The 22,625-nt window shown below is 39.9% G+C and overlaps 2 protein-coding genes across 2 annotated transcripts in view; one reads left to right on the top strand and one right to left on the bottom strand.

The window, feature by feature from the left end:
- Positions 1-1,108, bottom strand: part of DENND11 (DENN domain containing 11) — a gene marked incomplete in the record, with an annotated part of 7,081 nt that extends 5,973 nt beyond the window's left edge. The window contains 1 exon segment of the mRNA XM_072400202.1: positions 959-1,108. Coding sequence (XP_072256303.1) covers positions 959-1,076 — 118 coding nt within the window.
- Positions 1,109-11,623: 10,515 nt separating this feature from the next.
- Positions 11,624-21,566, top strand: WEE2 (WEE2 oocyte meiosis inhibiting kinase). Its single transcript, XM_072398964.1, has 8 exons — positions 11,624-11,686; positions 14,698-14,891; positions 15,714-15,771; positions 15,874-16,046; positions 18,101-18,222; positions 20,051-20,197; positions 21,028-21,123; positions 21,415-21,566. The coding sequence occupies exons 1-8, from the start codon at positions 11,624-11,626 to the stop codon at positions 21,564-21,566; spliced, it is 1,005 nt and encodes a 334-aa protein (XP_072255065.1).
- Positions 21,567-22,625: the final 1,059 nt, after the last annotated feature.

Raw genomic sequence — 22,625 nt, 5'->3', positions numbered from 1 at the left:
GAGAATCAAAAGTTCTTCTAGTTCTTAAGACATTGTGGAAGAAAACTGAAGATGTTTTGCATAAACCTATAGGAGCTCATTTATTAATATGAAAGAAGCTTTAAACTTTCTTTAACCTCCAACACCCCAGTATCTCATACCTACACTTTCTTTGTGCCCCTCCCCATGTTGTTCAATAGCAGAACCTAAAAGGAAACACTTACTATTTCTGGCAAAATATATGACCCTACTGCCTACAGTCCCAACTACAGAAATGTACTTTTCCTAGGTAAAGGTCACATTGAATAATTGCTACAATCACTATTTCTTATTTTTACTATCACTTTGATAAAGAGCTACGATAGGAGAATTTTCACAACCTATAGAATATATTCTATCAAGTAAATGGGACATCTTTCCAGTATGTCACTGTAGATACTCACATGCCACGTAGGACACCTCATCATCAAGCGTCTCTATATCTGCTACATTTACGTAGAAGAAAGGCTTCGACTCTGGAGCTGTGGCTCCCACACCAGGTAAAGTGACATTAGCAAGACAGCAACAGCAGTAAACTGTGTGAAAGAGAATACACATTTTTTTTTAATCAAAATGACATTTTAAACTTATAATGCCAACTACAGCCAGGCAGGTTTAAATTATAAAAAAAGGTGATAATCATGTATAAAATATAAACAAACTACACATTCCAAAGTAACTGACTACCTGAATTTTCCAACTACTGAGATTACACTGAACCAAGATTTAAAATGCAACTTTGGCAATAAAGATAGTTTGTGGGCAGAATTACATCGATTTGTTACCCCCTGCTCAGTTTTACTGCATTGAAAATAATATCTTTATGAAGTTGCTTGCAGATCTAAAGGGGTAAAAATGGTTTCATATTAATGTTTTCCTACTATACACTATGATAACACAGAGCCATGAATTTAGCATTTGACATGGATAAGTAAGTTACCTCTGTAGCACACTACCCCCACGGGAGGTGGGGAGAAGATCAGGATTCGCTTCCGTAACAATGCAAACTTCCACAGGACAAAGATCTGCTCCCCAAAGAATTTAATAAACTGAGACATGCACCCGGCAGGGTGGGTAATCTAAAATCAAAGGGGAATCCTGTAGGTGTGTCTATAGAACTCACTTTTGCAATCTTGAGCTTGCAAAACAGTCAAAGCTTCAAGGCAGCACTCTTGGTAAATCTGTGCCTTTATAGGGTATTCAAACCTCTAAAAGTTTTTATATAGTGCAGCTCATCACAGTCCTTAGATCTGGCAGTTCCCTTATATTCCATCACCACTCTTTTTTCCACTTTTTCCCCCCCAACAGGTGATCATTCCAGTAAGGCACTTCCTGTTCTTTAACATTTCTCACTTAACATATTTTTTATGGGCATTGAAGAATCACTGATACTCTAGAACAGGGCTAAAAAACACCTTGCCCCTTGAGGGTAAGGGATCTGTAATCTTCAGAGATATCAGTTACATTTTTTCCAATCAGGAGTCATTGCAGCTCTCAATATTTCTGGCAACATGAACTATTTTGTACTAATTTAAAGCATTTACTATCCATTTGATATTTTACAGATTAAAAGCAGTGTTGTGATGCAGGTCCTATTTTTAAATTATTCCATGTGTTATAGATATAATGTTGGCGACATGCAGGCAACATTGCACTAAGCCTATATGTGGTCATTAACTGAGAAAATGACATTTGAAGAAGTTCTCCTTTAATCATAAGATCAGGTTTTGAAATGCATATCCTGGTGTTTTCTATTTAGCCATATGACCGAGCAGAGCAGGTGGTTTACTAGAATACACTTTTAATGTATAAATCATATGCTTTGCAGTGTTCTCCCCAGCCCCTATTAGCTAGGCGAACCATCCAGCACTTTTCAGTAATCACCCGGCTGTTTTTAGGTGGTTACAGAAGAGTTAAGTCACAATACAGGGGCCGCCATCCACCTACAGCTTCTTCCCGCTCGTTGTAAAACAATTTCAGGGTGGAATACTGAGCATATATACTATATAAACCTTACAGCATGTAAAAACACTTCCTAGATCTGTGTTTACAAATTGTTTAGCCTGCCTGACCAAGACACTTTCTTACAACACTCATTACATAAGTACAGAACGCAGAAACAATGTGTCACAATATTACTTCAAGGAAAGCCACTTCTTTTCACAGAAAGTCATCCTGAAGTTATGAGTCATGGGATGAGGAGGAAACAGGAACCGGCTGCAGCAGTCAGGTCACTGTAACTCATAGAAAACTTTAAATAATGAGGGGGTAAAAAAATGTCATTGCAGAACAAATACACAATGACAATCAGAATCTATTCAGTCACTGCAAAATACACAATGTGCAAACCCTGAAAAAACAAGTTTCAGCTTGCGGAAGAAATTTTAGATGCCATAGATAAAATAAAAAAAATTAAAAAAAAAGGAGAGAGAGAGAGGCAACCTTTGCAGAAATCCCTTTGAAAATACTAATTGCCAGGCTGCTCTACAAAGGAGAATGTCAGAAGAAACTTCTATAAAGATGGTACCACCATGCTGGGAGCAGGACAAACAGAGGTACATTGGACAGGGAACTTCTCCCCATCTCCCCACGCCTGGTTCAGTTCCACTTTTAAACTGACCATCTGACATTAAAGATTTTTGGGTTTCAATCTCCCCCAAAAATTTTTTAGCCAAGCAACAAACAATAACATTTGAAGAAAAAAAAAAGGCCAAGTGACCCCCATACTTGGAAGTACTGGATATGTTACTGCTCTTCCCCAGGTAAATAAAACAGTGGGGATCAAACAATTCAGACAAAAAGTCTCCTTTGATTGCCAATGTTCCCCTTTAATACACCAGACCCGCCAGCATTTGTTTTTTTTACATCAGCCCTGTTTGGAGCGACATTTAGAAACCAGGAGGAGTGTCAATAGCAGGATCTGTAATTTTTCTGTTATTAATTACACTCTTACCTCAAGTGAACCCAGCATGGCGGGAAGTACAATACAAGGAACCTGGCTTTCTTTTTTAATCCCGGTATCTTTACTTACACTGCATGAAGGCCAAGAAACCTGGAAGGAACATACACTGGCATTGTTGATTTTAAATGCAGTGAGTGACTGTTGTTGGAATCTCACCGATATGTGGAATGCTGATGGGAGAATCAGGTTTGTATTTCAGAGTCTCTGTATTGTGTTGTATGCTGATAGGAAAATCTAGGTGCATGGGATGAACCCATTAATTAGTCAAATGTTAATAAATACAGGCAGATGACTTCTCAGCAAACATTCACCCAGTGGGCCGCACTTCTAAATCCTTTATAAACAGACACCTAAGGTGCCTGAAAGGAAACATCTACTGTGCAAATCCAATACCACAGACTTTCATGTTGTTCTATGAGGAATGAAAATGCTCTTTCTTCCTGTACAGGTTTCAGACGGAAACATGGCTCTTATTTTTCATGAATATACCCGAGAGAGGGAGAATGGTTTTGAAAATGCAGGCAGCTAAATTGTAAGAAAGAATCCTTTCAATCCTCTCCCTCAACCTCCCCACGTATGGCCAAGTTACACAAGGCCAATAGACTTTTCCATAGAATAATATTAATAAACTATATTTATAAAGCTCAATATTACTCTGCCCTGTACATTAGTATTGGGTGGGCAGGTAGATACAGACAGTGACACAGGAGGAGGAGAGGACTCTAACCAAAAGAGCTTACAATCTACAATATTCTAGTCTAATGACAAACTATTGATCTTCCCTAGGTAGCCCAATCACATGTCAATTCGTTTAGCATCCTTCAATCATATCCTTGAAGATAAACACACAGAGATCAATCAGAATCTTCCATGCTGCACCACCTCCCAGTCCCAGGGAAAATTTTTATTTATTCCTAAACATGCAGTCATTGGAGCCTTGATGACCAGATTAAAGTTAGCAGCATCAGCCTAACTAAACAACTTTAGAATAAATTTGCTTATCCAATTCATTCTTTTTATACCATGTAATAATAATGCCATGTGATCAACAAGTCATGACTGACATGATAACCATATGATGTGTGACAATAGGTGATTTGCTCCAGAAAGTTAGTAAACATTAGATGTCAACACAATCGCCTCACCAAATGTAGAGTAGATTAAAGCAGATTCTCGTCCGATAATTTCCTCAGGGCTAGTACCAGACACGAATCTGGTGTGTGTACAGCGGTCGTTTGTGGATCCATCCTGGCGAATTCAAAAACGATGAAAGATCACAATGAAAGTGATGGGGAAAGAACACAGTGGGGTGCTGCTACGTCGTTCTCCCCCCTAAATAGAGCAGAACAGCGCTCATTCATGTATCTTTCATTCTTTTGTCGTTGGGAAGGATCGTGAAAGATCTTTTCCAATGACAAATATTGAACCTGTGCACCTAGCCTAAGGTTGCGTACACACTTCCAATTTTTATAGTTGGAAATGAACGACCGATTGGCCAAAAATCGTTCGTAAAAAAAGTAACCAACGACGCCGACGAACGAGGATAGTCGTTGGAAATGAACGACCGGACCGGAGGATCGGATTGGACGACGATCGTTGACCATCTATCGTGTGTACGGTCGTTCAGTGATCGTCCATGGTCTGAGCATGCGCGGTGAACGAACGTTCGCTCACTTCTTGTGGTGCACGTCACTTCCTGTATCCTTCAATCACATCTATCGTGTGTACAATATCTTTGAACGATCGTGTCGTTATCTGTATGTACAGGATCGGTGCCATACGATCGTTTGCAGATATCGTGCAGGATCGTTCCTCGTTCGTTTACCAACGATAAAAATTGGAAGTGTGTACGCAGCTTTACTCTCCCTCAGCAAGGATCATCATCCTGAGAATCGCTCATCTACAGGAAAGGACGGTACAATTTATACACAGATCTATGGATCTCTCCTTCATTTTCTAAATATCAAAAAGCACATCCAGTAACCTCTCCAAATGCCTACAGAAATAGGAAAATATTCCAGAATACGTTGTTTCCAATTAGAGCCCAGACTAATAGAGTTGCACTGAGATTGGAGAACAGTACAGAACACTCACCGGGAATATTTACTACTAAAGAAGCACATTTTGCATATCAGCAAATATTTTTACTATTTATATAAATTATAACAGACTGTAACACGATATAAGAACTCTCCATTATGAATGTTGACAATAATCAGAGCAAGTACGTATAAAGAACAATAAAAGGATTCCCTTTCATTTGTCACCGGCGCGGCATTGCCCGATTTTCATTGCAGGTATCACTAACCCCGCCAGTCCAGCCAGCTGCATTCACAAGAGACAGCTGCCAGATAAGATCAGACACAGTGACAGGTAGAACAGGTAAAGTCCCAAGACGGGTGACACGTGTACTATGGCACGCCCTGACAGATGGGAAGGCATAGCCCGCTCTTTGCACCGTGAGGGACAATTATTGGAATAATCTAACGTGTTAAATAAACAAGATTACATAGACGGCTGGTAACTGGAACAGGTTTTACGTCATCTGCTACTGCACTCAAAGTTAAAATGTGGGTAGAAAGGTAAATAAAAAACTGAAATGCTTGGAAGTGAATAGTATGGCCTTTTTTTACTTTTTTTTAGCCAGCAGTCACATCTCTGCCACAAGTAGACGACACTGAAAAGAATAAACACCTATAGCATGGGAAATACATGTCATCTTGGTTGTCATCTTGTCACTTGGTTGTCAAGTGGTTCGATAAATCGAAGCATACATTTTGTTTTCTTCATTTATGGAAAGAAAAACATTTTTGTGCTCAAACACAAGTCTGGTAACGCTGACAAGGGTGCTGGGATTTGTGCTTTGTATGATTTTTAATGATGGGTCCTTTGAAGCAGCTCATCAGTAATGGAATCTCAGCCAGAGAAAGATCTCATTCATTTCTTTGTTTGTAAAATTTCACTGCTTTGTTAAAAAATTTACTGCATGAACTGATCCATTTTCCCTGAATGGCCTCATATCAGACACACAGAGCCCTTATTGTACGGAATCATTTCTTAGTGCATCCCAACACACTTCTAGAAAGTCCATACTCTTGTATAGTAAAATCCAATCACTAATCTCTCATAAAAGCTTTCTAAAGCTCTCATTAAAAAAATCCCTGGTGATCCAAATCCATGGTGTATTCATACATCATGGTATAGGGAGACAACACTCACTCACATTTGATCCCAAATTTTGCCACGCTGTCAGATGCTTGCAATGGAAACTATAAAGTGACCATTTCCAGAGGCAAGATCTACTGTTGTCACCATCAGGAAACCTATAATAAGAAAGGCCATGCATTCATACTTAAAGTGCAAGTAAATCAGGAGCTGCTGAAAAGAAGCAGACCAGCAACACTTGATGACACAAAGGCAATACTTTGTGTTATAGCAATGTAGTACAGTCAGGACAGTCACCGTGTATACTGCCCTCTACTCATTGCCTGTCACAATATATTAATCCAGAAGCAATAAAGTTTTTTTAATTTGTTAATGAGAATCATTATGTTCAGTGGTTCTCTGCAGATGGCAAAGAGAAACGTTTTTCAAAGACAAAAATAAAATTTCATTAAAAGTGTTCACAAGTCTACTTAAATGTTACCATCTAGGAGTCAGCACCAAGAACTACAGCTGAAGAACACAAACTAATCATTAGGAAAACTGAGCAGGTGTCTAAAATGTACCAGAAAAAGTATATGTAGGGTTAGGTGGTTAAAGGAAGGATCCAGAGCACACATGGGGTGAGGCCGAAGCATCCAACACTTCCGCAAGTGTGGAATGCTGAAGCACTAGAAAGAAGATGAGACACGGGCCATCTGAAGGGTGAATATACTACCTCCTATTGCAAGAAGATTCAGGTTTTTTGTTTTTAAAGACTTTACTTTCAAAGCAGAGCTGTACAAAAGCAAAACCTAGAACTGCTGGGTGCTTTCCTAAAAATGCAGCTGCGATCTTTTAAATTAAAAATATGTGGAGCAGAGAAAATGCAATTTGTTTTTTTTTTTTAAACTGTTCTACAAGGCACCAAGTTGTAGTCATTGTATAGGTTACGTCTAAACCTTCCTTGAAGAAGCCGGAATGGTGAAATGCATCAGTAATGGGACCATTTTTACTTCTACTACACGGGTCTGATGACCTACCTATGTCCACCCTAAACTGTACTGGAGGACAAGAGTAGGAATACTCCCAGACCATTGGTTGATAAATTCAATACACCACAGTTGGGTTACAACTGCTTTGATGCACAATATGGTATTTATATCTAAACTTTTAATTTATTGCATATATTGAGTAATATACTCAACAATATACTTTTTTCCTTGCCAAAAAAACCTGTTTTCACCTTTCTTTTTAACTAAACTACTTTACTTAGGGGTTTGGCATCAGACATTTAGGCTATGACCAGGAATTTCACAATACTTGGCTAAAATGATCAGAGAATTAGAGGCTCAGCATTCCTGAGCTGCATTACTATTAATGTATGTTGTGAATAACCATGTGCTAGTACAAGAGACCAGGCAACCAATCACAAGACTGAACCTCTGGTCTTTGATCCAAAACACCCGTCAAAAGGTTAGCTTTGGTGTTAAACCGATAATGAGCCGAGCAAAGTGCAGCTCTCACTGGTGACAGGTCTTACCAGTTCCTTTTTTGAGGTCAGCGGACAGTTTCATTTACACTTGTAAAAGCTGTGAGGAAATAATTACATACATGCTGCAGATTACAACACATTTTGCTGTGTGCAAACTTTGCTGAATCTCGCTACTGAACTAATGACAGACAAATCTCGGGAGACACATCAGCAGAGTCACCGGGACTCAGGTTGATTCCTGTCCATTAAGACTTTTTGTCAAACTACCTTCCCTCAGACAAATCCTAGAAAGCAGATGAGGGCTTTGAGGTAGTTGGGATAGGTGTTGCGGTTGTGGTGCAGTTACCACTTCCTCACACAGACACACAGCACCCACAAATAAAGAATGATTAGAGACAGAAGTGAGCCGTTCAGTGTCACCAGCAATACACTGCAGAAACACCAACCTAAAACTTGGTGCATTTATGGCAGCAAAGTAGTTGGAAAATTACTTCCAACTTCCAACTGGAAAATTACTTCTATTAACTTCCACTTTTGACATCACATGATTAGGCTGGTCATTATTGCAGAAAGGGTCGGGCGATGTCCTCTCTGTAATCTCTCCTACCTGTCTAATACATCCAGGTTTCTGGTGACAAAGCTAAACTGTACCCGACTTTCCTGGCTTCCTCTGCATGTGCCAGGAATAAATGAACTCCTGCATACGCCAACCCAGCCTGGCCAATCTTCCAAGATGGCCGAAGATCGCAAAGAGGAACCAAAGAAAGGCAAGATAGCAGCACCCTGCAAAGGGAACGGGGACGGGTGAGCCACGGGGGGTTTAGTTCTGTTTTAAAGTGTTCTTGCCTCCGATAGAATTTTTCTCCACTATTCTGGAAGCTAAAAAGTAAGTGTGGGCTTACTTTAAAGTGATCATTTTGATTATTTATAAACATTTGTGTGCCGATTGCCTTACCCCAGCTTGGCATCAATATTGTTCTGGGTTGAGTCATTCAGAAGGAATTCTCATGAAAGGACAGGGCATTGGAAGAGCAAATTTTCATGAGATTCCGACTGCTGCGTTCCATAAAACTTTCAAGGGGACATGGTACAGAATGGGTACAGAAAGAAAAGGCATAGCGTTATCCTTTACAGCAGGGGTGCCCACACTTTTTTGGGTTGCAAGCTACTTTTAAAATGACCAAGTCAAAATGATGTACCAACAATAAAAACCTAATAACTCCTGTGCCAGGTGGAGTTTATTTTGAAAGGCAGGGCTCCGTGACCTACTAGTCTTGCCTTTGTGAAATACCAGTAGATCGCGACCCACCTGTTGGGCACCCCTGCTTTACAGGTCACTTTTTTTATCCACATAGATCAGGTGATTAGGGATGGGAAGCCAGCCAGCATAAGTCTCTCAGGGGAAACTTCCTTTTATTCCTGCATTGTATACATAGCAGGAAGTCACAGGAAGTCTCCCCAAAATGTTGAATGAATGAATGAATGTCGGCATTAGAACATTTTCCTTCTTTTCTAGTTTTGGTGACACAATTTTTAGATTTACCATTACTTTCTGTAACAACAACCAGTAAGAAGCGAAATATCCTCAGTGGAGACAGAAAAATACCTGAGCAGTGAAAAAAAAACTTCCACATTCCCAAATGAGAATACATTTGTATTTGGGTACATAATATTGGTACATATTCTCTGTAGCAATCCCAAAAAACCCATGTGAGCATTTTAACATGCATTACCTCTCGCCATTCATATAGCCATTATCAAGCCAGGCTTCTACACACCAAAGTTGATCCGGAGCCATTCATTGGCAATGCCCCAAAACACACAACAATGTGTATACCTTGGACAATGAATACAGTGCTGAGGTGTGCTTAAACTCCTCTGTTTGATCTTCAGTATGTAGGAGGATGAATATAAAGGTGATCTATACATCCCAACATATTGTTACATACATAACTTTAAATTCATGTTAATCTGTCATCTCATATATTATATGATCACTTTAATGATGTGTGAAACATAATGTTTTTATTGGATGAAAATGTTTTATGATCTATAAACAAACTTTCTCAGTAAATCTTTCCCAAAGCTATAAAACAGGGGGGGGTTAAAGTATTACACAGCAAAAGGATAAATGTCTGCAGACCTTAGAGAAAGAGGTGAGAGGACGGAATATGTCAGGGGGGCTGCTGCTGCTGGGTCAAAGGCTGACAACACCATAGAGAGGAAGGGTATTATAGGGAAGCCAATGGTGGCACCCCAATAATCAGGAACTGTCATAGGTGTGATTACTGGCTAGGAAAACCAGATGTTTGATTTGTGATATAGAGTTTATATAGAAAGCTCTTTTTGTTAAGAAGTTCTTTGTGGCCTTGCTAAACAGAAATGCAGGACAAACCTGCCGGGACTGATCCTGGGTGTCCATGTGCAATGCATGGCTCACTGCTGCCATTAGCAGCTGTAATGTAATATATATATATATATATATACACACACACCTACATAGATATATGAACACACATATACACATAAATAATCATATACACATATATATATTTTACACATTGGCAAGCAATGTATACACTGCATACATACATATATACACACACACACACACATATAAATAGAAAGTACGCATATGCAAACAATGTATAAGCTGCACACACACATACATATACATAGAAAGTACACACACATATTTATATATATATATATATATATATATATGCACACACACACATATATACATACACACATATACATACACACACGTACGTACATAAGTACACATATGCAGGCAATTTATAGGCTACACACATACATACACACACACTGTTATATTTTTCTCCTCAGGCCCATGTTGATGCCCCGTGAGGTGCCAGCCTGCCCCTCCCCCGCACACTTACCGCTCCTCGGGTCGAATGTCACCACAAACACGGCCACTATGCGGTCATCCTCCAGCTGGGGCAGGGGAGATAGCTCTCCCGGTGGCAGCCTCTTCCAGCTAGCCCCGTACTTCTTTGGCCATTTGTCCCCTTGCTCGACCTCTGGGGTGGGACTCACCCCGGGCCCCTCGGCCCAGTCCAGTAGCGGAGCCCGGTCCGTCCGCCCGGCCATTCTGCTGAGAGCAGTCAGCAGCGGCAGCCCGGGCGGCGGAAGTGAGTAGGCGGGGCCTGTCACTGCCAGTGAAAGCGCTCTATGTCTAGCCGCGCGCTGGACAGGGATAGACCACTTTCACAATCACGTCACCTCCGGTACAGCTGCCGAGTGTGTCACCCGCAGACACAAAAGGAGATCTCTGCTGGATGATAATACTCTATTGTGGCCGGCTGGGTACCAAGTGCAGACATCCACTGGGCCCTAAGGAGCCCCTCATCTGTGGCCCCTGCCATGCCTACTTCCTGCCAGGCACATGAATTATTAATGAAAAGCCATTACAGTGTGAAAAACAAGCCCAGCCTCCTGTAATGCTGGCACAGACAGAGCTGCAGGCATTAATATATTATGGAGAGATATTTATAGGGCTCCTTGTAAATGCCTGTTCTCTAGTCCACTGATTTTATTGTAAATCAAATTATAGAAAAGAATATTGGGTGCTATTTATTATTGATGCCGATTTGCAAAGCATTTAATCCAGAAGTTTATGTATAATCATTGATTTGTAGGTAAATAGTGAATGGCTGGAGGGCTACTTTAATGATCTGGACTTACAAATTCACTTCTTTAGCAAAGCCTAACTCCAGCCACTTTATCAGGTTTTGGCTTAACTGCAGCCCAAGGCTCAATAATCAATGTGTTATATTACAGGAGATGATCAAAGACCGCAGACCCATCGCAGGGGGGTTGTCAGGGGCCGCAGACCCATCGCAGGGGGGTTTGTCAGGGGCCGCAGACCCATCGCAGGGGGGCGCAGGGGGGGTTGTCAGGGGCCGCAGACCCATCGCAGGGGGGGTTGTCAGGGGCCGCAGACCCATCGCAGGGGGGGGGGGTTGTCAGAGACATCTTAGAAGATGGTCAGTGACTGTGGGAACATCACAGGAGATGCTCAGAGTGAACACACATTACAGGAGAAGGTCAGAGACAGCACATACATTACAGGAGATAGTCAGAAGCTGAACACCTTTTAGAGCAAATGGTCAGAGACTGCTCATTTGTTACAGGAGATGAATATCATGGAGACACAAAGCCGATTAAATGATATTTGATGATACAATGATGGTTCTATCACTCAGCACATTCCTGACTAACTAGCATGGAAGGGGACCTGATATTTATTTTGTCCCATAACCCACTTCAAGACACTTATAGCAAACCACATTTGGTATTTACACAGTTTTCAGTGAAATAAAGGATTGTGGAATTAATGTCTTTCATATTTGCCTGGAGCTTCACTTTAAAACCTGTCTTTTTGCCTTCTGTGTTTGGGTTACTTTTTTTTTCCCCATTTCCTGCCACAGAGACATAACATGAAGTATGAACTGAATTATCTCCAAAATGTGGGCAATTGTCACCAGAACAGGGAAGTGCAATGTATCATGCTGCATGAGGGCCCAGAACCCTTGTCAGCCAACAGGGGCCCTAATTCAGTTTAGCACAGGACCTACCATTCCCCACTGAGAACAGTTGTCTCTATAGGAAAGGTTCACTTCTTTATCCTACAACCATCCCCTTTTTAGGGTTTCACTGTGCTTGTAATAGCAACCAGGACAAACAGAAATGGTGACACCCCACTGCAGTGTGTATTGAAATGCAGACATCTTTAGTACATACAATGTGTATGGGGACTTTGTGTATACTAACTTTTTGAAAATGCGTAGCCACTTTCACCTACCTAGCTAAGCATTATTATGTTTTGTATGTGACAAGTTTACTTTATATACAAAACAATGTGGATGGAGTAGATGGCTGTCCACAGCACAAAGCTGGCCCGGTCTCTGAGCTGGAAGAAAAGGCGAACAGTCGGCTCTAGAAATAAAGCATACACGCTGAGCTATGTGTCATCCAGGGAGCTGGAAAGTGGGACAACATAAATATTCAATGATAGGTATAGGGTAACTGTGCCAACACCGGAAACTCTCCTTTGCCTTCAAAAACCCCCTGTGGTGAGCAGAAACTCAGAAAACCAAAGCAAACCTTTTTATGCTTTTATAATAAAGTGATGCAAAAGGCAGGAACTCATAGCAACCAACTGAATTTTATTCATATTAAATGGGAAGTAACTTTTGATTGATCACCGAGCTGTAAAACTTATTTTATTTCAAGTGCGAGTGTCATTAATCAACTTTGCTAATTAAATAAATACCTGTCCATGTTTCTCCATAGCAGCAAATCAGACTGAGCGGTCCACGGAAAACTAGATTTTGGAGAATGAGAGCCCCTTTACATATGCACAGTTCAGTTGTGCACTTACCTTGAGGGCTTTTCCTATAGCAGTTTTTTGTGAGAAAATCACTGTGACTCCTTATGCAAAAATCAGGTCTGTATGTAGCTTCCAAGGACTAAAGTTGAAAAGCTTTGCTTTAGTGTCTATAAGAAAACTGAAATATCAGGTTTAGACAAACTGAACCTTTTAGCCAATTAAGCCTCGCCTAGAAGCACCTGTTCCCAAAGCCTTCCAAAGGGTAGTTGTGGTTAATTGCCCCTGGGTAATGCAGCCTGTCAGCAAAGTGTTAACATGGCATTATAGCCAGGTGTGTATGGCAGGTGGGCAGGTGAATGGGTCCCTAGAGAGGCAGACTATATATTGAGGGCTCACGAGGGGCTGGCCCTTTAGTTACTCAGTTATGGGAGTACCTGCAAGTTTAAAGTAGTTGTTCCTGTACTTCAGATAGGGAAAACAAGACTTTATATACTACAACGTCAGGTAATCAATGTGGTCTAAAATATTATATGGCGGTTTGGTTTATTGTTATGACTTGGCAATTTTTTCAGCCCACTTAAATTTTTACATGTAATGCTAAAACATTACAGGGACTAAACCTTGGAGTTTGTGTACTGCTTGAATATTTCCCCTTCCTTTTTAGTTCAGTAGTTTCTAAATCCTGGATTTTTTTTTTTTTTTACTTTGGCTCTTTTGAGACACTTTAATGATTGCAGACTATTTCTTTATAGGAAGACCCTCTAGAAACAATCAGGCTTCCAGCTTTCCTGATTTCGTAGTGACCAATATGTTCAATTTGTACAGCTAATGCATTGAGCTAAGGATCTTTAATGTCATGTCACCATCTGCCCCTCAAAGGGGCTCACAATCTATTCTTGTCATGGGGTCCCTACCATAGTCGTGTCATTAATCCAGTCTAATGTCAAAAATCCTAACTGCATATTTTTAGGATGTGGGAAGAAAGAGATGAGATTTAAAACCTTGATTTAGTGCTACAAAGGCAAGAATAATGGCCACTAGGCCAAATGTGCTGCCCATATTAGCTGCCTTATGTCCATTCTCCCCCTAGTAGAATGTTAGACCAGCAGGTACAAACAGGAGTTCTATGAGTGAAAAGATTGCACTTCCTGCTCTGTTGACAGTTTTCCTAGACTGGAAATGTGGGAAACTCTCCAACAGCCATAGAACTCAAAATATTTCCTTGTAAAGGAAATTGTCTCTGACCTTTCTCCATTGACTATGCTAAATGAAAATGATTTGACCTGTGTGTCAAAATCTGTAACTCCCAAGAATTGTCATAGCTGGTGTTTCATATATAGGAATATTTTTCCTAGTGTCACCGGGACCTGTATGGAAGGAGGGGCACAGACGGCATATAAATTAGAACTAATCCTTGTCCAAAACAATTCCTTTACATATATTTTAAGCTTTCTTTAATATTGGGTATGTCTGCACAGTCATCATATTACCTGTGTGTGCTTGGCAGATGTTATACATTGTGGTGATGCTCTACGTCTATGCCTTGCATGGCAGGAAATTATGGTGACAATCCAAAGGAATTTTAAAAGACAATTTTAACCTCCAAATATGGAACCTCTAACCTCCACTGTAGACACTGTGATTGCTACAGGAAATTTGGTTCTCCCATGTATTGCCCACGCTGGTAATATGGTAATAACATTCTATGTTGTGTTTTATGTCTAGACTTTGCTATACAATAACCTCCCCTCGCCTGGATCCAGGGCTTCCTGCAGAGGGCAAAGGCTGCTGCGGTTTGCAGCTGGAACAGGTGCGGAGCTGGACGACCCTGCCTTGGTCAATGTTAACCCTTTTACCCCTGAAACCTATCGCCAAATGCAGCTAAACGGTAATGGCAAGAGAAAGGCGGAACCCAGCAGGTAATATACCTACGCTTGGCGTAGAAACAAAAGATGGAGATGGTTTTTAAATACCAATGGAAACCAGTGTGGGTTTTTAAACTTCAGATCATGAACTCCGTAAAAAATTGTTGTTTTTTTATTGTGGAATGATCATAAAATCGCATAACAATCACATTTTTACAAACTTTTGTACCAGGCTCAATAAATTAGTCTCAAATATTTGATCTAATACTAGCATTAAATCTGTTGAATTTTTGTATATTTCCCTGATTGATTTCTTGGTAAAGAGGTTTTGGGAGAATGGCCTTTTCTAGTTGTCCTCTTCTAGATAATTTTCTGTCGGTTTGCCCTCTCAGCTGTCCCTTTATATGTTTTCACCAAGGCTAGGAGTGAAAGTTTTATGGGATCAGACTCATTATTTTATATAGAATATTAACTTGTATCTGGTTTATGTCTACAATGACGTCTATTTGATCCATGTCATGCCAGGTCCATGCCAATTCTTTCAAAGGGTACTTCAATGATTGGTGAAGGTACCAGGGGGCTGTGATAATGGGGCATCGGAGCTGAATACTGACACTCAGGACATTACTCATAGTAATCCCAGACATCTTTGTGTAACCCAGGCCAAAAGAACCTCTGGGTTATCGGTTCTTCAGCTTTAAATCCTCAGACACCTAACCAAGCACATCCTAATACTGGCACAAGATGCAGATGTCTCACAGCCTAGTCCTTTATTGCTTGTATTTTTCAGATTTGTAAGCAAGGGTTCAGTAGTCACAAATCTGTTAAATATTTGATTCTATATTCATCACTATAACTTTACTTTTCTCCCCCCAGCTGTGATCCACCAGCAAAATACAGGGAGAGGGAGCATTCAACATCTGTTCCTTCCAAGGTAAGTCCAATTTGAGTTTCTTGTCTGAAATTGGAAAATCTAGTGTTTTTTTTTTTTTTGCCTGACATTCATTGATAAGTAAACGTTTGTGTCTAATTATAGAGGCTTGTGCTGCGTGAAACAAACATGGTGTCCAGGTACAAGACAGAATTCCTGGAAATTGAGAGAATTGGATCAGGAGAGTTTGGAGCGGTCTTCAAGTGTGTTAAGCGTTTGGACGGATGCATCTATGCCATTAAGCGCTCCAAAAAACCTCTAGCTGGTTCCACTGATGAGTAAGAAAAATTACCTTAGCTTTTGTGTATGTACTGGGCTGATCTGTAACAGTCTTGAGACCCTTTCACACCCAAGGTGGAAAACACTTGATTGCTCTCGTGCACACAGCAATATGCTCCTCCGTCTGGGAGAAGAAAACTGAGCTGCAAGTAACCACACTTGCATGTGGCTGTGCTACAAATTCATTGCTTTTACAAACCATGGCACTGTGCATCAGCATGCAAAGAATGGTAGAACACTGCAGCTCATGCAAGTCTATAATGGCCATATTCAGTCTTTAAAGATAGACAAACGTTGAAACTTTTTTCATGGGTTAGATGTTGGCTTTAAAAAAACATGGAATTAAGCACCATTTATTTAACTAGTGCCTTTCTTGATTAATTTTGGCAGAATCGTTTGGACATTTAGGAATGGGAACATTTTGGGCCGACATAGTCTGACAAACATGATTATATGGTTAAAAGGTTAGGACCACCAGGCATCACTCTGGACACCTTTCCAAACTGCAGGGAAATGTGCTTTTGATAAAATTCTTTATATAGATTGTATTATATTTTATATTTGCTCAAACTTAAATCAACTGTTTGAGGAAGGCCCTTTTTGTGCCTCAAGCACAAAAGTCCATAAAGACATAAATTAAAAGGCTTAATGTGGGGGAAATTTGACCTTCTTCATAGATCTGACTTCAGCCCAACTGTGATCTGTCTATTTGTTCATAAATAAGAGTAATGCCCAATCAATTTTTTTTTAAAAAGTTAGATTTTAACTAAGCAAGGAACATCCACTTATCCTCCGCTGCATACAAAACAGTTGTGGCATATACCGAAAATGAGCTTCATTAATTCTAGGCGTCCTAAAAGAACTGAACACCCTCTAGCTAGCAATCAGTTTTGCAGATTCCTGCTGGCAAAGGAATGAGGTAGAATTTAAACTTACCTTGATGAAGCATTAAATTTACATATCTAGTAGTACATGGACGCTGCTGTTACAACCTGGAATACAGTGAATATGTATGTGTTAGGGACATTAGATTGTGAGCTCCTTGGAGGGGACCGCTAGTGACATGAATATGCATTTTGTGAAGCGCTGTGTAATATGATGGTGCTAAATAAATACTGTGTAATATTTAAAAAAAAATATATATATATATATAACAGCTTTGTAGACTGGAATGAAATAGGATTTATGAAAGTTTATTATCTAATATAAACAATATACACAAGGTGAAAAATGGAGTGGGGTAGTTTACATTTATTGCCTTGGTCATGTAGCATTCAAGCCAATGGCAATGTCAATGCTACAATGCTATAAAGAAGGTTTGAATGTTTAGGTAATGTTAGGTTTTTGTCTGGTGGCAACTCACTTACAGATTTTTCTGCACTTCCCTCAATGATATTGGTAATCGATAAGAGACTGTAAGCCAAAACTTTCATTATATTCTTGGTGAGTTGATTGTAAAAGGGATGGATTTTCAACTGGTTCCAGGCTTATGTATTTAAATCTTCAGTCCGTGTCCAACAAACGCCTCTTCACTTCTGTGTACCAGAAGCAACCAGAACTTTCAGGGACATCTCTCCAAAATGCATAAAGAGAGGTATTCCAATCTTGGTTGTCATCAGAACAAAATGTGAGGATAAAATGTTCAGTGAGAGATACCGGTTTGGTGACATATCTAAAATAAATATTTTACCTTGCTTTTTTTAGGCTTTGTGATCAAAAAGAAGCAGGGGCTGACAATATTAAAAAAAATAAAAAAGGGCGTAACTTTTTTTCTTAGGCTGCATACACACGTTCAATTATTGTCCCTAAAAATTCAATAGCAATAGGGGAATGAATGAGCGCTGTAAACATAGGGCCGTTCTGTTTTATAGAGAGAGGAGGAGCCAGGGCAAGCGAGCAGCACCCCACTGTGCTATCCTCCCTTGTCCGGTCAGATACATGAACAACAGGTATACATGTTGGTATCAGGCAAGAATCATCTGACATGTACCTTTCTTGTGAGTAACTTGAAAGGGTTATATTTCAATTTACAGATAAGTTTCTTGCCCCACAGGCAACTGGCACTGCGAGAGGTCTATGCCCATGCAGTTTTGGGTCACCACCCCCATGTTGTTCGATATTACTCTGCCTGGGCTGAGGATGACCATATGATCATACAGAATGAGTACTGCAATGGTAAGTTATCCTCATGTTATACATTAGTACTGTGTTAAACCTCATAGATGTGTGTGGGGATAGAGGCATGACTATAAATTATGGGGCCCCATAGAAAACTTTTGATTAGGGGAGGGGGTGTAGCAGCCGGCCATGTCTATAGACAATACACATCATTAATATAAAATATACCTGAATCAAAAGACTGTGGGATAACTGTCAGCATAGTACACAACAAGGTACCAGTGCAGGACATATAGTTGTGGTTACAATAACCATTATATATATATATTCTGACATTAATGCTTTTGCCCACAATTACTGTATAATTGCTTTATTTTGTGTGTAATAATTACATTTTTGATTGTGCTCTAGGCTTAAAGAGTTCATTTTAGTCTGGCAATGAATATGCACCAGGATAGCAAATGGTGCCTAGGAAGGGGCGGATGGGTCTACCGTGTTTCCCCGAAAATAACACACTTTCTTATATTTTTTTTGGCTCCCAAAAACACACTAGGTCTTATTTTCGGGGTAGGTCTTAAAAATAAAAAAAAAACTTACCTTTCAGAAGACGCGAGCCCGAGTTCTGGCTTCTGACAGGCGGAGTGCATGTAGTATCACTCCGCCTGTGACAGGAGCCGGAACTAGAAAGAAAGCATTGGCTTGTGCGGCTCCGGAGTGTGCACTGCCGCATGCTTTCTTTCAGTGTCCCGCTGCCTTCACAGGGAAAGAACACGACTCGGTGAGTACTGTCCTCCGGTTTTTAATTTATGTATGCTTTTCTTTTCTTTTTCTCCTCTGACCTGCTGTATGTAGTTAGGGGGGATCTTGAGCAGGGGTGGGCTGGCTGTTACGAACCCCCGCGTGCTGGGGGGGGACGGGCGCTAGGGCTTGCGTGCGGATTATTAAGCTTTAGATTAGGATTTTAAATTTTAGATTGGGTATTAAGCTTTAGATTTTTTAGGCAGAATTACAGTTTTGGGTGGGTTTTTTTCTGAACTGGACAGATTTACACTAGGTCTTATTTTAGGGGTAGGTCTTATATTAGGGCAGGTTTAGAAAATAGTGCTAGGTCTTACTTTCGGGGTAGGTCTTATTTTCGGGGAAACACGGTATTACTAGCAATGACCTTGATGCCTGACTTTCAGCCTTTTTATGCTAACAGTTTGTTTTCTGTAGCTTCTCAGTACTCATTTCAAGCCCCTTATACACATAGGCCATAGTTATGTCATTCTGATAGATCTTTTTAACATGAATTAAATAGAATATTGATTTTACCTAATCTTCTTAAATGGCACTAATGGCTTCTAATGCAAGATTTATTCCAACCTTCCAGGCATAATAGGATGTACTGGTATACCAAATCTTTGGCTTTTTGGTCTTCAATGGTGGTTTCCATTGCTAAAGCTATGAGCTTTGATGCCAATAACAGCTGCTTTAAGTCATGCTTGGCTGCAATGAAATTTAAGGCATTCTCTTTTGGCAGCCCAAACAGCATAGTACAGACAAATTCTAGGATGGCCGTATTACCTTATATACCTGTCAGTGAGAAAAAAATCTGCCCAGTGGAATTGGAGCAATGAAAACCTGGTGGGTCCCAAACCCTTCTGACCTACCTTCCATTTATCTACCTTGATTTCACTGTTCTACATCCATATTGCCAGGTAGACAGAAACAGACATGTCTTGTACCTATAAAAACTTGATTACGGTTCAAGCCCTTCCTAATACACATTTGTTAAACATAATGTACATGCAAATGATTAAATCTAAAATGTTTTATACTGGTAAATATTTTTTTGCCTGTAGCAATGCTACTATAGAAGCTTTTATAAACTACTTGTTTCCAGGTGGAAGTCTGCAGGACCAGATCACAGAGAATGCAAAGTCTGGCCAGCTAGTGGTGGAACAAGAGCTAAAGGAGATTCTTCTGCAAGTCTCCATGGGGCTAAAATACATCCACAGCTCTGGCCTGGTACACATGGACATCAAGCCAAGTTGGTACCAGCAGTCATGTTGTAACTTCTATAAAGGGACTGTTCAAGTGTCAAAGAATGGAAATCTGCCACTGTTCATCTCTTCTTCTTTTTATATTGTATATTGCATGACTATTTAAAAGGATAAATTCAGGTTAGGAATAGGGCTTTCTTGTTTAAAACCCTACGCCAAGCTGGCCCAAATGTAAAACCTGCCTCCAGGATATGTAGGATGTAATAGTTTTGTTGGAGAGTTATAATGAAACAGAGTTTTGTCTCAATCACACTATTGGCAGGCATTCTGTAAACAGTTTTGTTTATATGGCTGGTTCCCTGAAGTTCATTCATAAAATACAGAACCAGTGGGTCACATGTGTAAGAAATGATGTGCAGGAACAATAGGAAATGCCATGGTGTGCTTTTGGATCCCCAATGAGTGGGATCAGCACTTTTTTTTAATGTAGTCCCAAAGTTCAACTTTTAAGGGACAAACCCCAGGCTTGTGCTAATTTAGCTTTCCTACCTGGTTTGTAAGACTTTGCAGAATGAACCTATGCACTCAATGTCCACTACAAAGTTGCAGTCCCTACCAGTAATACGTGCAAGCCAATTGATTCTTAGTCTTTGGTTTGTGGAAAGTGATTTCTGAACTCCAGCTATGATGCACTTGACTGCCAAGTTTCAAGGAGAGAATATTAAACTAAAAAAGTAGCCAACCATGTTGGTCCATTAGGTGGGGGCTTACAGAGCAGAGAATTATGCTGTATTGAAACCCATCTATAACATTTACACATCAACAGTTATTCTTCTTTATTAAATCTTAGTACCCTTATCTTTGCATGTTCTTGCAGGTAATATTTTCATCTGTCGGAAGATGACTGAGGCAGGACAAGAGGATAGTGATGGAGAAGATGAGCTTTCTTCTTCTGGCATCCTGTATAAAATAGGTAAGACACTTTAGTGGCCGTTACATGAGTTAGTTTCTCTAGGTTGTGTACCTTCAGTACAATCATTCCATTATGTGTACTTGAAGGAAAGGCAACAGAAGTAGCCATGAAGGTTCTAATACCCTAGATCATAGTGACATCTGTAAAATGAACCCATCTGCATGTACCATTAGATAATTTTTTTTTAAACTAGTAATACAAAGTGTAGCCTCAGAGAAATTGCTCATTGTAGTTTAACCTTTTAAATGGGGCAAACAGAAGTTTCCAAAACTGACTTTTTGCCCTTTGCAGGGGACCTTGGTCATGTGACATCAATCAACAACCCACAGGTTGAAGAAGGTGACAGCAGATTTCTGGCAAATGAGATTCTGCAAGAGGTACATTTGAATGGAAGAAAGGTTAAGGCTGACTTCTTTGCATCTGTAATAGTGCACCTTTACTGAATGCAGAGGTGAATGAAAGACACAAGTGGCTGAAGAATATCTGTATCGGAGTAAAAAAAATGCATCTAGTTGGGGTTTATGGCTAGCGCATGAAAATGAACCCACTTAGATTCAGAATACAAATATAGGCAGTAGTAGAAACTGGAGATGTCAATAAGATTTGCAGACAATTGACATAATTTTAAATTTTCTAACATAAAACTGATACAAATACAGTAGTGCAAGAGTTTGACTGTTCTTGTTGCCATGTGCCGTCAAATTGTCTGCATTTCATTGACCCTGTCTAGTAGAAACAGAACAAGTATTAGTGAATTGTGGTTATATAGTGGTGTATGAGGCTAAAAACACGAGCTTGCTAGTGCTGTAATGGTTTAGATTGGATTCTAAAATGTGGACTGTTCAACTAACAAGCTTTCTAAGGAACAGGCTATAATGGATTGTGATGTATGATGCAGATTTTTGTCTTTTTTTTTTTTTTTTTTTTCCTTATATTGTATATCAATTGGAAAGAAAGACAAGAAGATAGCTAGGGTTTTTTGTGCGGCTTTATATTATAAAAGATGAATAATAAACTGTGAATACAAGCTCAGATTGTAATATGTAACATAGTATTTTGTTTGGTCTCTCCCATATACACAAGCATGGGAAGATTGACCAATATACTACACTGTAACAGCCCTATTAAAGAATAAAAAGACTCTTATCCGGACGTATTTCACCTACCGGCTTCCTCAGGGGATTTGTTGGGGAACATTTGTTCAAAAGTTGGAATTAGTCATGATCATGATGTATGAGATCCCAGAGGTAAGTATTTATGATTACACAATGTGGTATAGTAGTACTATGGGGTCAGAAGAACTAGAGCCGTCTAACTAGCTAAAGGGGTAGTTACAAGACAGCTCTATTACGATACGAGATGTTTTTATTTTAATAGGGATATTACTGTCTAGTATATTGGAAAATCTTCCCATGCTTGTGTAAAAGGTAAATGGCAGAGACCAAACAAAATACTATGGTATATATTACAATCTGAGCTTGTATTCACAATTTATTATTTAT

Source organism: Pyxicephalus adspersus, chromosome 2 (genome assembly GCF_032062135.1).
Source record: "Pyxicephalus adspersus chromosome 2, UCB_Pads_2.0, whole genome shotgun sequence".
Classification (NCBI taxonomy): domain Eukaryota; kingdom Metazoa; phylum Chordata; class Amphibia; order Anura; family Pyxicephalidae; genus Pyxicephalus; species Pyxicephalus adspersus.
This window is presented reverse-complemented; position numbering and strand designations above follow the sequence as displayed.